The sequence below is a fragment of the Strix aluco genome, chromosome 3, assembly GCF_031877795.1.
Source record: "Strix aluco isolate bStrAlu1 chromosome 3, bStrAlu1.hap1, whole genome shotgun sequence".
NCBI lineage: Eukaryota > Metazoa > Chordata > Aves > Strigiformes > Strigidae > Strix > Strix aluco.
This window is the reverse complement of record NC_133933.1, coordinates 108738793-108754817: the sequence shown is the minus strand read 5'-3', so window position 1 is coordinate 108754817 and position 16025 is coordinate 108738793. Positions and strand designations below refer to the sequence as shown.

General features: G+C 34.7%; 1 protein-coding gene across 1 annotated transcript in view; it reads right to left on the bottom strand.

The window, feature by feature from the left end:
- Positions 1 to 16025, bottom strand: part of CSMD1 (CUB and Sushi multiple domains 1) — a 1278503-nt gene that overhangs the window by 20712 nt on the left and 1241766 nt on the right. Inside the window, exons 57-64 of the mRNA XM_074819927.1 lie at positions 14658 to 14840; positions 11466 to 11642; positions 10287 to 10466; positions 8790 to 8963; positions 7678 to 7851; positions 5218 to 5291; positions 1967 to 2078; positions 696 to 875 (exon numbers count right to left, since the gene is read on the bottom strand). Of these exons, the coding sequence (XP_074676028.1) occupies positions 696 to 875; positions 1967 to 2078; positions 5218 to 5291; positions 7678 to 7851; positions 8790 to 8963; positions 10287 to 10466; positions 11466 to 11642; positions 14658 to 14840 (1254 nt within the window). The remainder of the gene's footprint in view (positions 1 to 695; positions 876 to 1966; positions 2079 to 5217; positions 5292 to 7677; positions 7852 to 8789; positions 8964 to 10286; positions 10467 to 11465; positions 11643 to 14657; positions 14841 to 16025) is intronic.

The window sequence follows — 16025 nt, the reverse complement described above, 5'->3', positions numbered from 1 at the left end:
AGATTATGTTGCAAACATCTTTCCCATGGCATCTGACTATGTTTCCTCTATTCATATTCTAAATATAATTTTGTTTTATTTTTCTGAATTGGGAACTCATAGCCATGTTTATTCGCATGTGAAGAACAAATCTAGCCCTTATAAATATATACTTAGACTTATCTACCAAAACTATATGAAATTTACATTGATATAAATAAAAGTGGAATCTGGTGCAAAGATGTATTTGTTTTTTTATTTGATTGTTCATTTTTATTTTAGAACATTTTCTTAGACAAAAAGCATACCTGAATGAATCTAAAAGCCAAGCTATGAAATAACTTTTTTGTTCCTAATAGAGAATCATACATTAATCACTGAATAGATTGAAATACTCTTTAAAACTGTGACATAAAGATAAATACAGTTAAAAGAAATATATTTTCTAAGTTTTGTTTGCTGTTGTTAGGGGTAAACTTATGTATGCATGCCTGTGCATTTACACACATATATGCCCATGTTTTCCTCCATGAGTTCTAGACGCTATGCTCACTTTTATTTCATTACTGTTTCTTTCATAAAGCAAAAGCTGTTGTGTCATATGTGTCTTTAAATACCAAGTGGAAAAAATTAATCCTACTCTATAAAATAAAAATTTCAGGGAAAATGAAATCCAACCAAGTAGGGCCCAACATATCACTTGAGTAATGACTTACTTTTACAAATAGGTGATTTTCCTGTCCATTTCATATCTGGTTTACATGTCCGATGCTCTGATCCACCAGCAAGAAAAAATCCTGGCTGACAGGTATACACCAAAGTATACCCTAAAGTAGGAAGATCTATTGCTTTCACATCTACATGTGCCGGTGTCTCTGGCTGCCTGCAAGCATGAGCTGCAAAGGGTTTTTTAGAGTTAGAAAAAGTGGTGGTAAACAGTTTCTATAGGATTAGAGTATGCAATTTGAAATAAATGCATGGCAACTTACTTCCTTTCATTATGTAAACTTTGTACACATTTTAGAAATGTCAAGTAGCTATTACCTGTAAAATTAAAGCTCTGATGTATAGGTTTATTATTGTGGGAAGATGGAAATGATACTATCACATATTTTTAAATAATACACCAAAATTAAATCGTGATAGGAAACAAAAAAGAGTTAAAATGAAGGGAAGCACATGCCACTGTACATGGTGCAGTGATTGGTCCCGTGAATTATTGTACTGTCACATCTTCAAGCATCACTTCCACTCAATGTTTTGAAAATTACAGAGTGCTTATTGTGCTAAATAAATCCATTAAAAATTTCAATTGAAATAAAGGTTCCATAGGAAGACTTTGTCATAGTACATTGATTATAACAGATATGGTTGCACATTGTGCTTCTTTCTCTGTGCTCCATGGTGTTGATATATAACAACTCAAAGGCTTGAAATAGGATAAGAATCTAAGGTCATTCTAATGAATCACTATTAGCTTAGTTCAGTGTATTTTAATACAATAGTTATTTGATGTCTTCAAACCCATACAGAGTTATAAATACATTAATCATTTGCATAACCATGCATAGCCCAGAAAAGCTGAATTTTGCTGAGTTCTAGTTTATGATTCACAAACACTAGCCAACAAAGTAGCCCCATGCATATTTCAGGCCACTTTCTGTTCTCTATTAATTCAACACATGGAGAAAATCTAGTTTAATTTAAAGCAGTTAATGCAGTGGGTTAATGAGGACAGACTTTTGAGTAAAACTGATAGAATTATTGTGAACTTCATTAAAAAAAATCAGAAAAATCTTACTTCAAATTAATATCCCAAATACATCTTTGGTCTTAGAATAGGAAACAAAAAACATTTGAAAATACTTTTTTAAATAAAGTTTGCTTTTTGGTAGCATATAATTTATTATGAATCTCCATATGCATCACTTTGTAACTCTTAAAATTGCACAATATTCTAACTCATTAGATAAGTAACCAGACTTACGAATGCATTCAGACTGTATGCCACTCCAAGTTAAGTTAGCAAGGCAAGAACGGGTTGTAGACCCCTGAATATGATAACCTTTTCTGCATCTGAAAAAGACTGTGCTCCCAACCTAAGGATCAAAACAGAATATTAGATAAAAGAGGTATCTATCATGTGTAGTCAGATATCAAGACACTGATAAGCTATTAGAGAGATATTAAAAAAAAAAAAAAAAAAAAGTCCTCTTTTTACAGTTTCTAGAGTTAAACTTTTTTTTTTTTTTAATGTGCTGAAAAGTTTGAGCAATTGGTATTTTGTAACCTTATTTAAAAGCCATAAGTGGAAAAACATTGACAAGGCTGTGCACATGGAAAAGAACAACAGTCATACATTTCAGCTTATCAGTTTGTCAGTCTGACAGAAGCAAATTAAATGACTGGGATGTCTCTCTTTCCTGTACCTCACTGCATATATTTCAGTAGAACTTGACCATGAAGTCTGTTTCAGAGGTTTCTCATCATGTGACTTGACTAAAAATGTTTTTTAAGCGAAAAAAGAAAAAACTATTAAGAATTGTTCCATCTACAGATAACTTCACTAGAGAAAACTCCAGGCCACAATTCCTTGCACCGCATTTGTTACTATAAACTATCTAAGTCTTACCTGAAGTGTTCAACTAGCAGAGTGATGTTATGGAAAGCTTTCTTATGGTCAACTGTGATATGACCTTCCTCAGAAGAAAAGGTAAAGTAACTGAGAAAACTCTCTTTGGACTTCCACTGAGAGTAGAAATGCATGAAAAAACTACATGTGATGAAGAATTTGCATGTGATGAAAACTGCATGTGATGAAGAATTTTCCTAACATATGAGACAAAGATTGTGTGGAAAATTCTAGTAAAATGGATTTATTTATGGTATTGACAAAAGTAATCAGAATATAACTCCAGGCCAAGATATTTAAGGATGAAGGGCTGAGCATTGCTTTCATTTTGGATAAAACATCTTGGCAATAAATATGATCAGATTAAATTAAAAAAACCCACAAAAAATTATATTACTTGAAATTATATGACATTAATAAAGTAACATATCACATGGACAAATGTAAGTTGCAAATGAGTGGTCAATGCATATTAATAAAATAGCTTGCAGGTATGTAAATGTAGACGGCTCTACACTGCAAATATCATAGAAGGACTTCAGTAGACATTAAAAATGGGCAGTTATCTTCAAAAGTGGATACCTGTTAACTATATACTCAGTTACATAAAAACAGGTTATCCTGATTGATGTTCAGCAAACGCAACACCAATTCTTCCCAAAGTGGCTTGGGAAATTCACTGGTATTTTTAAAGGTCAAATTGCTGATATGGCTTTGTAGACTTATCTCTCTATAACTATTTTTAAACATATTCACTTCTCTATCTTGCCAAGGACACACAGCACGTCTGTAGTAGAGACTACAACAGTGTGGCTGGTCTTGACTAAGTAATCTTGTTTCTTGTGAAATTGCCAATTCTGGTATCAGTAAGTAATGATGAGCTGCAAATCTTTCCTCACTGATCCAAAAGACAAAGCAAAAAAATAATGTCTAGGTTCAAGGTAGTTAGAGTTGTATGTGTTTCTCATTTTACAGGTAAAAGTAAAAATAAAAGCAGTGCGCTCTTCGTATAACATTTGGATGAAAAACTTTGGAGGCATTTAAGAGTCACAATGCAGTGAATCACAAAATGCACAAAATGAATGGGGCAAGACAGGATGCTGGTAGATAGGGGAAAACCCTTCAAAGGTCTGCTGCCTGTCATTACACCTTTCTGTAATGAGGAAAGACTTAAAAGCTGGTTTACAGAAGCTTGTCTAAGTCATACAAACAGGAAGCCCCACTAATCACATATGCGCCCCCCCCCCCCCCCCATCTACTTCACTAATAATTGGAGAGAAGTCTACATCTTGTTGTACCAGATAGTGATCTGAGAATGAAAGTACATATGTGAGAAGACTAAATACAGAACACATGAAAACCTATTATTGCCTCTAGAGGTGAATGAGAAGAGAAAATTAGCTTTCATGTTCAACAGACATTAGAACAGTGAATTGGCCAGTACAATTCGGTATTAAAGACAACTTATGAGGCAGGTAAAAGGAGGAGAGAAAAAAAAAAACAAACCCCAAACAGAATACAGAAAAACCAACAAACCCCTGATCAAATTAGATGTAAAGATTAGAGTTGGTTTTGAAGTGATGATGGGACAGTTACAAGGTCTAGATGAGACAACATACAGAAAGGCAACTGCACTTGTTACTGGAAGAGACTACCTGTTACTAGAGGTGTTACCTCACCTTAGGGGTGAGGCCACAAGATGTGGCTAGGGGAGAAATGCCTTGGCATCTGTAAGCCAGGTAGGAGCAGAAGGTGAAGAGCTGACAGCAACAGCAATGACAGACAGCACAATTGCTGGAGAGGGAGGGTACCAATAACCAGAGGAACTTACAGAAGGGATTTTTTGAAAAACAGTTCTACCGACTTGATTATAATACCATGTGTCACACTGCCCTAAGTTCAGAAATGAGCAGGTAACTCAAACAGAACATATTTTAGATTCCAATTACAAATATTTACACCTGAAGAATCTATCCACATGAGGTCAATCAATCTATATAATGACTGTGGATTGGTCATTGTTGCATCTACTTTTATTTCCTCAGTCACTTTCCTGACTGTCACTTAGTAAACTAATAACCTGTGAGGAATTTGGAAATTATAAAAAAGACATTCATCACAGAGAACCCGGATCCAACACATAGAATAATTTTATCATCTCTGACTGAATAAAAAGTAACATGAATTGTTAATTCAGTAAAGCCATTTGCTGACTTTTTTGTCAAGGACTACATGGCCTTTGGATCAGACAGGTCTTTGCTTCTTAGGTATTTACTGACTATTCATCAATGTATGAAAGAATTATGATCATAAAGAAAAGTAATTATATCATGTCATATCACATTAGGTAATCAATTTATAAATAGTCCTCCCTACTGAAGTCTCCTAAAGGATTGAACACATGACATATTACAAGGTTAGAAGTTCTTTCTTTAAGCTGTATTTTAAAAAAGAACGGTTGGAATGAAGCACGAGTTTTTATTAAAAAGGAGTGCAAATTTCCTCCGCTTTACATCAGACACTTAAGTCTACAGATAATTTAATATATTTGTAATTATTAAATGCATCTTAATTTTAGAAAGCTAATAAATAAAAGAAAGAATTACCTCATAACCTCTGGAACTGTTTTGTATTCCAAAATGTGGAGTACCAGGGTCTGTACATGTATTGTGAGCTGGATCTAATGTAAATGTGAAACACAACAGATATTATTATGGTATAGAAAGAATACTCTAAAACTGTTTGGAAAGATTAAGTCATTTCATCAATGTCTAATGACGACAAGAATTGAATTTTTAATAGAAGGTGTGTATTTATATATATATTACATGTGTGTATTTATATATATTACATTTGTATTTCCAAGAGAGATCATAATACTTTTTTTCAGTACATTGCCATTATTTAAGAGTATTTTTTTGCAGGCATCTTTGGCAGTGTAGACTTTAGCATTAGGATTGCATTAAGTTATGCTAAGCTTATCCTTTTAAGCCTTTTTGAATACCTAGTATATCCCACTATTTACAATGCAGATGGAACATACAGGGAAATCTTTTCCTTCTCTTCTTTCCCAATTAACAGATTAATGATTAAGTTACATTTCTTAAAAAAAAACTAAAAACCAAACCCAAAACCAGCCTGATTTCTTATAGCAAGTAAAATACTTAATTTTTTGATAGAATTATTTTCTATGTCACCAAGAAAACAAGAGTTTCAAATGGACTATAGCTTTGTTGCTGGAGAATGAAAAGACAGTCTCCCTGCAAAAAAAGGCATGCCAAGAGAGTATAACTGATTATCTGATGATCAGTTTCATGAATAGAATTTAAAGCAGCCTGAAACTATTTTCAATTCAGCAATGTCCACTTCACATTCTGATGTTGTGTTTGCTTTGAGGTTGCCCAGTCACACCCACTAGGTAGGCAGCACAGGAGTTGATCTAATGGATCTTTCTGTACTATGTACCTCTTCTTGGCAAGTAAGTCTGCTTTTGTGCTGACACTGTGTTATGAAGAACACAGCTTGGGACTATATTTCATCTGTAACCATTTTTATTTTTCTGTAGAGGGAAACTGAAGTTATCATGTACAATAATGTGATATAACATTTCAGTCTTGGTCAACTTCCATTTCCAATGTTGACCATCAGTAGAGCATAACAATTCAACTGGACTGATATTTACCAAAGGCTTCAAAAGTTAGGTGTATGTTGGCTTAATGTGCGAGAACAAAACCGAAACATATTCTGGACCTTGAGCTGTTTGAACAGCTCAAGAACTTTTTACAGATTATCATCAGCTGGAATGCCATTGCTAATAATAGACAGATGAAGCTGAACTGGCTTTTTAAGAGATGTCTCATCTGAAGAAACAGTAGGGAAAAAAGGAAGAATTCTCAAAGTATTTTAAGGAAATTATCAATATCCAGAAATAGAAAAGCTTGCTATCATTTGCCATCATATGGCACTTCTAGGCATAGATCTAGGTATTGTTCACTGACCTTATTTTTCAAATTGCTTAACAATAGTATCCGTAAATATTTTAGATGGTCTAATATTTTCCTTTTACAATTACACAAAAACAATGATGTAAAAGAAATGCTTATGTCTTTGATGTAGTATTTTCCATGTGCTTCTATATTATGCTCTATAAAACATAAATAGAAATGTCATTATGACATTTTGATTCTTCACAATAGACCTGAGATTTAGGTTTTGTAAACATTGTTGCCTCTGTTACAATATATAGATATAAGATGGATTGCCCAGTTTATAAAAACCAAGGACAGAAGGAGTTTTGAATTCATATCAAAGAATTGTACTGAGTGTTAATGTCTTAATTTGCAAATACAGGTTTCTTTCAATAATCATGCTTACCCCCTTTTTCCAGAGTACCCACCCCAGCTCTTCCACATAGCCAATATTTCAGCCACAGCAAAATATACAAATGGGCTACAGTCTATATCTGAATGTGTTTGTTTAGAAACATCAAAGATGATTGATTCTGATGTCAGTGGGAATTACAGGTGTCCAGCATTTTTCTGTTAGTCTGATTATGTAATATGCCAAAAGCCTGTCAGTTACACATCAGTCAGTGAGAAACTGATAGTACTTGTCAGTTTATCGGTATTTCAAAAGATCAGACCCAACATGCTTCATGCTTTTGAGCTGTACAAGCCACTATCACAAAATCCAAGAACCTTTTTGATTTATGATTGTTTCTGAAAAATGCCTATAACTCTCCAATGACAGAATCAAATCTTTAATCTGTCAAAGTCTTCTGTGTATCTAAGAGCCTAAAAATAGATGGAACAAATGTATGCGCTTCCACTTATTAACATTCTACATTTCCAGCAGACAAGCAATCATGTAAATTTACAAATTACTTCATATGTGATTGTGTTTATCCTAAAATTTTTATACTCAAAATATAACCTTATTTAACTAGTTCTTTTTATGTTACGCAGACATTTTCTATATCTGGAAAGATAATTGCTAGATTTATGATAGCGTAATAGTTTATCAAGAATATTCTCAGTAGAAACAGCATAAGCAGTGGGAGTTGTTACCAATGCATGTTGGCTGAATTCCACTCCAAGTACCATCTGCTTGACAGAATCTTCTTGAAGAGCCTATCAGAATAAAAGGAGGTCTGCACTGAAAGCTAACTTCAGATCTGTAGGTGAAACTTTTTCCACTGAGACGTCCTTCTGCTGGAGTACCAGGATCACCACAAAACACAGCTAATACATAAAAAAGGAAAGAAAAAAAAGGTTATTAAAAACTGCACACACTTCAACTGAAGTATTCTACATTGTTTTATGTGCAAGTCAGGCATACTGAATATGAGTGCAAATGCTATGTTCATTTATCTGTGTAGGATTGTAGCTCAGATTAATTCTTGATGGCAATTTAAAATTAATTGTCACTGTTATAGTTACTATAAGCATAAAACTTAACCTGGAAAAATAGACCTTTTAATTGAGACACTTAAATGCTGATTAGATTTGAATGACAAAGTAATCTGAAAGTAGATGCTATATTGTAATGCTTCAAAACGTATCCAGTTTTCACATCAGTCACCCTCAGATGAGTAGGCTGGAAATTTTTGCCCTGATTAAGTAAAAGGAAAAATGTTTGTCAGAGTCCTGACAAGATTTCAAGCACAAAGAGATGAGTTGACAGATTTAGAAGCTGAAAACCAAATACAAACAAGATATGAGGGTATGTACTCATCTTCAGGAAAGAAAAAATAATTTAAAAAGGAAAGCAAGGCTATGAGCTTAAAGGTAAGGATTCTTGTTTTCATCTGTTAATGGAAATGGAAATAGGGAAGAAAAAAGGAAAAGTGCAAGGGAAAATTTTATTCATGCTCACCACAAGTCAAATTGAGAACATTCACAAAGATTATCAGTAAGGCATATGGTGATGGGTCCAATTAGGAAATAAGAGATGAAAGTGACTTTTGGGGAAAGGAAGAAGACCATGACCTTAAATGGGCACAATCCCTCAATTTCATAACAAGGTATACTTTTTGGAGGAGGGAGAGAGAATCCTGCAGTTGTCCATATACTGATGGATCTAGCTGAGTCCTTTTTAAACTGTGAGAAACTGACTGGAGCACAACACAACTGACTGTAGCTTTGGTGAAGCCCAACACAACTGTACCCTGAAAACTTACGCAAACATTGTGGGATGTCTCCCCGCCAAATTCCTTGACCCTCACAGGAGAGAATAGCTGTGTTAGATAGCTGATAGCCTTCTGCACAGCTGTAACTCACACTGGCACCCCAGCGATAATCAGATCCTTCCACTTTCCCATAGAGTACTGGTGGAGGGGGGCCACAGGTAATAGCTGTGTCACAAAAAGAAAAGTTGTAATTTCAGGACTTTATAAGGTTTAAGAGAATGCAACATAATATCTACTCATACTTTTGAAACAAAAAAATATTTAATGCTGTGCAGTACAAGGCATTCCTGTGTTGACAAAGCAACTGTAATAGACAGAAAACCAACTTAAATACAAAAATACCACCTCTAGGTTCAGGAAGTCCCTCAGCTCTAGGTTGCTGGAAGCCAGAAGAGTATATAGCTTACCTAGTTCTGACTCTCCTCCCTGTACATTCATTACTGATCATTGTTGGAAACGGGCTACTGAGCTAGGCAAAAGTTTTCAATAAATATGATTTATTTCAATAAATATGTTTCTATGATTCTATGATTCTAAATATTTGCATTTTATTTTAAACTAGTTTTCCAGCACTATTTAATATGACTTTGTTCATTCACCTGTTCATTTTCTAAGGCTTTCAGCACACAATGGACATTGACTTTATTGGTAATTAGTGGCTAAGACTCTTTAAAAATATTCTGACGTTTTCCAGCTTCAGAAAGAGTGCCCAAAATTATGAAACCTGGAATGACCAAGTTTACATTTACACATCAGTTCTTTCAGCAAAGAGCGCAACTGTAAAATCACTCAGTCAGTGATTTTTACAACAGAAGATGAAGTCAGTTGAATACATCTGCCAAAATTTAATTACTAGGCTAGACTTAGACATCACTTTAAAGGAGTGCTAGATGAGTTGGCAGTCTAGGCCTTTTATAAGCAAAAGATGCCCTAGGCTATTAAATTTAGTCCCTGAGCTCCTGTGGTAGTGCTAACAATTTTCACCAGGCTGCCTTATTTGCCTTTCAGCCTCATCCCCACTATGACCTTTATGTTATTATTTGTAATTAGCTATTTGTGAATAATTTTTTTTGTCTATTTATGATGACTACGCTACTGCAACAAGGGAATCTTTTATAGAAACTTTGGTTTGCAGGATCCCTTTACAGAATTTTGGCCATCTAATCCAAGATAAAAGGGCCCAAAAAGGAAAACGGGTACTTCATTCCTAGCATTTTAAATTGAGCACTCTTATAATCTTCATTGCAGAGTGATTTGATTCTACTGTAGTCATTAATGTTGCTATTCTGACTGGTATTATACCACAGCATATGTGCAAAATAGATACAAATTTTACACAGATACTTATCTAAATGTTTTAGCTGCATTTGGATGTTAATTGTCCCAGAGACCATTTTGACAATTTTTTATACATAAAGACACTGATTAGTGATTTTCACATATAGCATCAAAACAGTATTTATAAATTATTTAAGTTCAAAAGCACACCTTTGCAAATTGGTTTACTCTGGTTCCAAGTGCTGTCTTTTATACAACGCATGGTGGATGAACTGGCAGGCTCCATCAAGTATCCTGGATTGCACTGATAGCTGACTGTCTTATTAAAGGTAAAATCATTTCCGAACTGAATGCCATTTGCTAATGCACCTGGATCTCCACAGCTGATCACTAGTGAGGAAAAGAAAAAAAGAGATTTTTTTTTTTCCAATGAACATGTAATTAAACATTGAACTATATAATAGCTAATGTCCTTTTTTTTTAGTGTACAAAACAAGAAAAAAATTGATTAATATATTTTACGCAAAATCAAAAGCATAATGTCTAATTTTGAACTAAAAGTCATATTTATGAGGCATTGCAATATCATGGGTCAAATATTATGTTCCTTAAATACACTAGCTTAAGCTGCAATACTCTACTGCTACTGCAGACTGTTATGTTAGTGGTAGTTTTGACGGGACTTTTCCTTCCTTCATACTGGAATCTTTGTCATATTATGCCTAATGTTGATGGTGCAATGTAATTCCAGCAGAGTTATGAAATTCCTCTTTTTTTTTTTTTTTTATCACTGTACTGATGTACTGTGGGTCTGGCCTTGTCAGTGAGGCCACTGGCCCTGCTTGCTTTGCAGCACCCCTCTGCTCCCTGCTTGCTTTTCCTGATGGAGTAGCCCAATCTCGCTGCTCCCTGTTTCTTGGTCCTTAGAAGAATGGTTTTCAGTCAGATCTGACTTATCTGGCTCACAATAAAAAATGGCACAGTAATGTATCCAATTAGGTAAAATCTGATTTAGAACTACCAGAACTTCATCCTCTGTACCTAAGCCAAAAAAAAAAAAAAAAAAAGAAAAAAAAAAAAAAAGAAAAAAAGAAAAAAGCTAAAGGAAACTCTAACTCTAGAGGAACGCCTGTTCTTAGGAATAATGTTATATTTTCAATGTTGGCATTCATGAGGTAAACAAATACAGAAAAGTTACCTATGTATCCATTTTCCCATCTATCTGGAAACATCTAGCATGTATTAAAAGGGCATGTACCTTTAGATACATAAAATATTCATGTATTACAAGACAGATGAATGGGGAAAAATGTTATTTTATCTAACAAAATAATCATTTTCAGTAGGAAGGCTGGTTAAAGCCTTAGAAGAAGAAAGTTTATTTCTGACCTGTGCAGTCTGGAGCAGTGCCAGTCCATGTCCCATTAGCAGTACAGTGTCTAGTAGTTAGCCCTGAAGTTTTGTAACCTTCCCAGCAGGCATAAATGACTGAGCTGGAGAACAATATTCCATCAGTGTATATTATCATACCATTGGCTGGGGTGCCAGGGTTTCCACAAGATACAGCTGTGAAGAAAAGGTTAAAAAAATCAATAGTTCCATGAAAGATGACTAAATGGGGGTAAAACAACAACAACAACAAAGTAGGTCAATAATAAAAAAAAAAAGCTATAGCAAGTTTTACTAAGAAAATGCTTAATATGTACATTCTTGAATTAATATCTCATTTTTCTCTGTTAATATGATCACTTTACTTGCATTTGGGTTTTTTTGGTTCTCCAATTGCTGATTCAGATACTTTACACGGCTTGTTCCACTCCACCTAATACAGTCACTAGAGAGAATAAAGCTCATTCAGGAATTTCTGACAGACCTGTGCCTCTGTTTTGCCTTTGGGCACATTTTTCTACTCTCTTCCTGTCTTCTGGTATCTTCTCTTTCAATTGTAAAAATGCATAAATAGTAAATGACGATCTTCCTGTCCATTTCTTTTTTGAATCAAGAAAAGAATATACATTCTGTATTGGCCTCCATATCACATTCTGTATTTGCCTCCATATATTTTTGGCATCTGTAGCTATACATTATGGCAATGATTATGTTTCAGCTTCATACATCTGAGATTTGTCAGTGGTTTACTTTGATTATATGTTGGTTTTTTTGGGAGGGTTTAGTGTTTTGTTTATTTTTTTTTCCCAATGCACCAGCCAATCATGACAAGAATTTGTTTGTTTGTTTTGAATTTTTCTAACAACTTTCCTCTAAAGCATCTTTATTTGACCATCCCAGCAGACAACACACTGGCAAAAGTATGGGAACATTCCACTTTCGGACAGAGACTACTCCTTTTCATAAGAATAAAGTAAAACTATCATGAGGTTAAGTGATTAACAGAGTTAATCAAGAATTAGTAAGAAATGAACATCTAAATCAAACTGCTTCCTTCAGTCTTCCATGGAGCATGAAGTGGTTTGTGAGACTGGGGACATACTTCAGATGTCTCTTGCACATCTTTCAAGAGCTGGCAACTCTTTCTACTCTTCCTACAGCACAAATAAGTGTGGTCTCTTGAGAAGTGAAATATAATGTCTAATACAATGATTTAATCAAATATAAATATGATTAAATTTAATGGCTTGGAATATTGCAGAGGATTAGCCTTGGTTAACAGCAAAATGCCCACCCAGCTGCTCACTCACAGCCCCCTTCTCAGCAGGATGACAAAGCTCATAGGTTGAGACAAAGACAGGGGAACTGCTTACCAATTACCATTGTGGGCAAAACAGACTCAACTTGCTGACAGTTCCTTTAATTAATTGCCAATTAATATAGATTTGGATAAGGACAAAAAGACAAACATTAAAACAACACCTTCCCTCCCCTCTTTCCCAGGGTTAACTTCATTCCTTCACTTCAGGCTCCTCTACCAGCCCCATGAGTGGTACAAAGGGCACAGAAGATGGGGAGTTACAGTCACTACACAGCAGTTTGTCTCTGCTGCTCCTTCCTCCTTACAGAACTGGAGGAATTCCAGTCATAATCATACCCTGGGCTGCATCAAAAGAAACGTGACCAGCAGGTCAAGGGAGGTGATTCTCCCCCTTTAGTTCACTCTCATGAGATTCCCATCTGGAGTATTGTGTTCAGCTTGGAGTGCCCAGCACAAGAAAGGCATGGACCTGTTCGAGTGGGTCCAGAGGAGGGCCACAAAAATGAAGGAAGGCTGAGAGAGTGGGGTTGTTCAGCCTGGAGAAGAAAAGGCTTCAGGGAGACCTTATTGTGGCCTTTCAATACTTAAAGGTGGCTTATAAGAAAGATGGAAAGAGACTTTTTATCAAGGCCTGTAGAGACAGAACAAGGGGTAATGGTTTTAAACTCAAAGTGGGTAGACTTAGATTGGACATAAAGAAGAAATTATTTAGTATACAGGTGGTGAGACACTGGAACAGGTTGCTCAGTGAAGTTGTGGATGCCCCATCCCTGGAAGCGTTCAAGGTCAGACTTGGGGCTTGGAGCAACCTGATCTAGTGGAAGGTGTCCCTGCCCATGGCACAGGGCTTGGACTAGATGATCTTTAAGGTCCCTTCCAACCCAATGATGCTATGATAATACTAATAAAAAAAATTAAAGACCATGTGGAGATACTAGCCAAGGTACCACACTAGGCTGCATTAGGAAAGCTTGGATGCATTCATTAAGGCTAAATATATTTATGGAATTTACATGAAGACAAGAAGTCTGCAGATGCTTAACATTTCACAACATGATAATTTGACATTAAGTGACTATAAAATAATCTTTACACTACTTATAATATTTATTTATTGCATTTCCTTATATTTGCTTAATCCAATTTATCACATCTTCCTATTTATGCGAATTAGATAAAGTAACTTTTCGAACATTCTTGGAAAACAAGAAGTCATTTTAAAACTGAATCTAAAGTCTTCCACTACTGCTTTCCAGTTCTGACAGTGCATAAAAAGTGTAAAAATCCTTTATTATATTTTTTTATCTTATTTTAATATGTGACTTCCAGAAATACATCTCTGTTGCATTTCTTCTGAAAGAGCTTGTATAAAAATAGTATATCTCATAACAAATTAGTCTAACATATGTGGAGAAATATACATTAATTTATACTTAGTTAAGAATACCACATTATTTTATGATCTGTTCAGCTCTTGATGCATAGACAATACACAGAGAGAACATGAAAATATCATAGTTAGAAGATGGATGACAGGTTTCTTTATCACTCCATTTTCATATCTTTAATGAGATGCATTTGTTTAATTTCACATTTAACTCAGGTATCTATTCTCTATTTTCAGGGTCAATATCTGTATAACTAGAATAATTTTCTCACAATCTTATAAGTAGATACTCAAAAAGTTTATCAGTTTGGATTTACGTTTTTGAGCAAAACATGAACTGCTTGCAAACTCTTTTATATCAAATTTCTGCAAAGCAGTATGAAAGCATACTTCTGGCATAGAATTTCTTTTTAATTAAAGAATAAAATGTCATTAGTAAATGTAATTGAATGGTGTCATAAATGCCAATGGTATCAATACCTACCTTCACACACAGGCTGTATACCTGACCAGGAACCATTAAGCAGGCATGTTCGTTCTGCAGATCCTCTCAGCTGATAACCCATTTCACATGAGAAACGTAGCAGACTTTTTATTTTGAATTCATCCCCTAGTCTAGACCCATGAGCTGGTACTCCTGGATCATCACAAAAGCCAGGATTATTTCCTGTAAAACATAACAGAGCAGAATTATTGGCAGAGATGTTATGTGCAAATGTAGTGGTAGTGAAGATACTCTCTTGCGAACAGTAGTACTATCTGTATTGTTTCTGTTATAATTAATCGGGTTTCTTCCAGAGTGAGGGCATGAAACCAAAGCCAAAGATGAAAATAACATGTCTTTTTAGCCTGCTTCTTCTCTCAGACCTATACAGACTTAAACATAAAAGTGATATAAATAAAAGATAAAAGATAATTGTGAACACAGGAAGCACCTCTGTGCTTTTTTGTCTGTTCAACAAATTTCTTATCTTTTGGATGTAAATAATGTTTTCTACACATTGTACTTTATTGTTCAATTTATCTGTTAGTAATAACTTCTAATAACAAAACAGCAAGAGTGAAGAGAACCATATTCAAGTTTCTTAAGAAATATATTTGAAATACATATATCCACAGAAAAGACTAAATGGTACCTGGCCCTCTGTGCCTGTCAATTTTCCTCATAATTTTCCTTATCCTTTAAATTCCTATGCAAGTATTAGTTACAATTTTAGAATAGAAAGAAGGTGCTGCAAAAGACATCTCTCAAACATGTCCTCATATGTCTGATGAACCAGTCAGCTGCTTTATCAGATAAAGTGTCTGCTACAGGAAATGCTATCTAAGATGGTCAAGGAAATATGGTCTCAGTATCAACAATTTATTATAAAGTTGACATAAAATTGTATCTCTTATAAATTCCTCTGTGTCTAAATTGGGGTTCATAGCAACATTATCCTTAGTTCTCCACTTTTAAGTTACACATCTAGACTGAATTTCTATTAAAACTATGGTTTGGGGTTTTTTTTTCAAAGTACGTGTAAATAATTCCACAGGTTGAAGTCTGTATCTTTGTATATAGGTTTTTCATCATAGGCACACCCCTCAGCTGAAGGAGAAAATCTTGAACAAAGAAATAACAATAGCAAAACATTGAGAAAACTCAGATTTTTATTTCAAAAATGAAATTTTTCTAATGTCGGAAAGTATGTATGTGGCATAAGGTTTTCAGTATAGAAAGTTTGAGACAGACACTTCGGATACAATCATGCTTCCTCATAAAAGGAGATCAAGACACAGTTCCTGAATTCAGGGCTAACTTGTGGGCTTTGGTTGTGTCCACTTTGCTTAGTACTAAATTCTTGTAGAA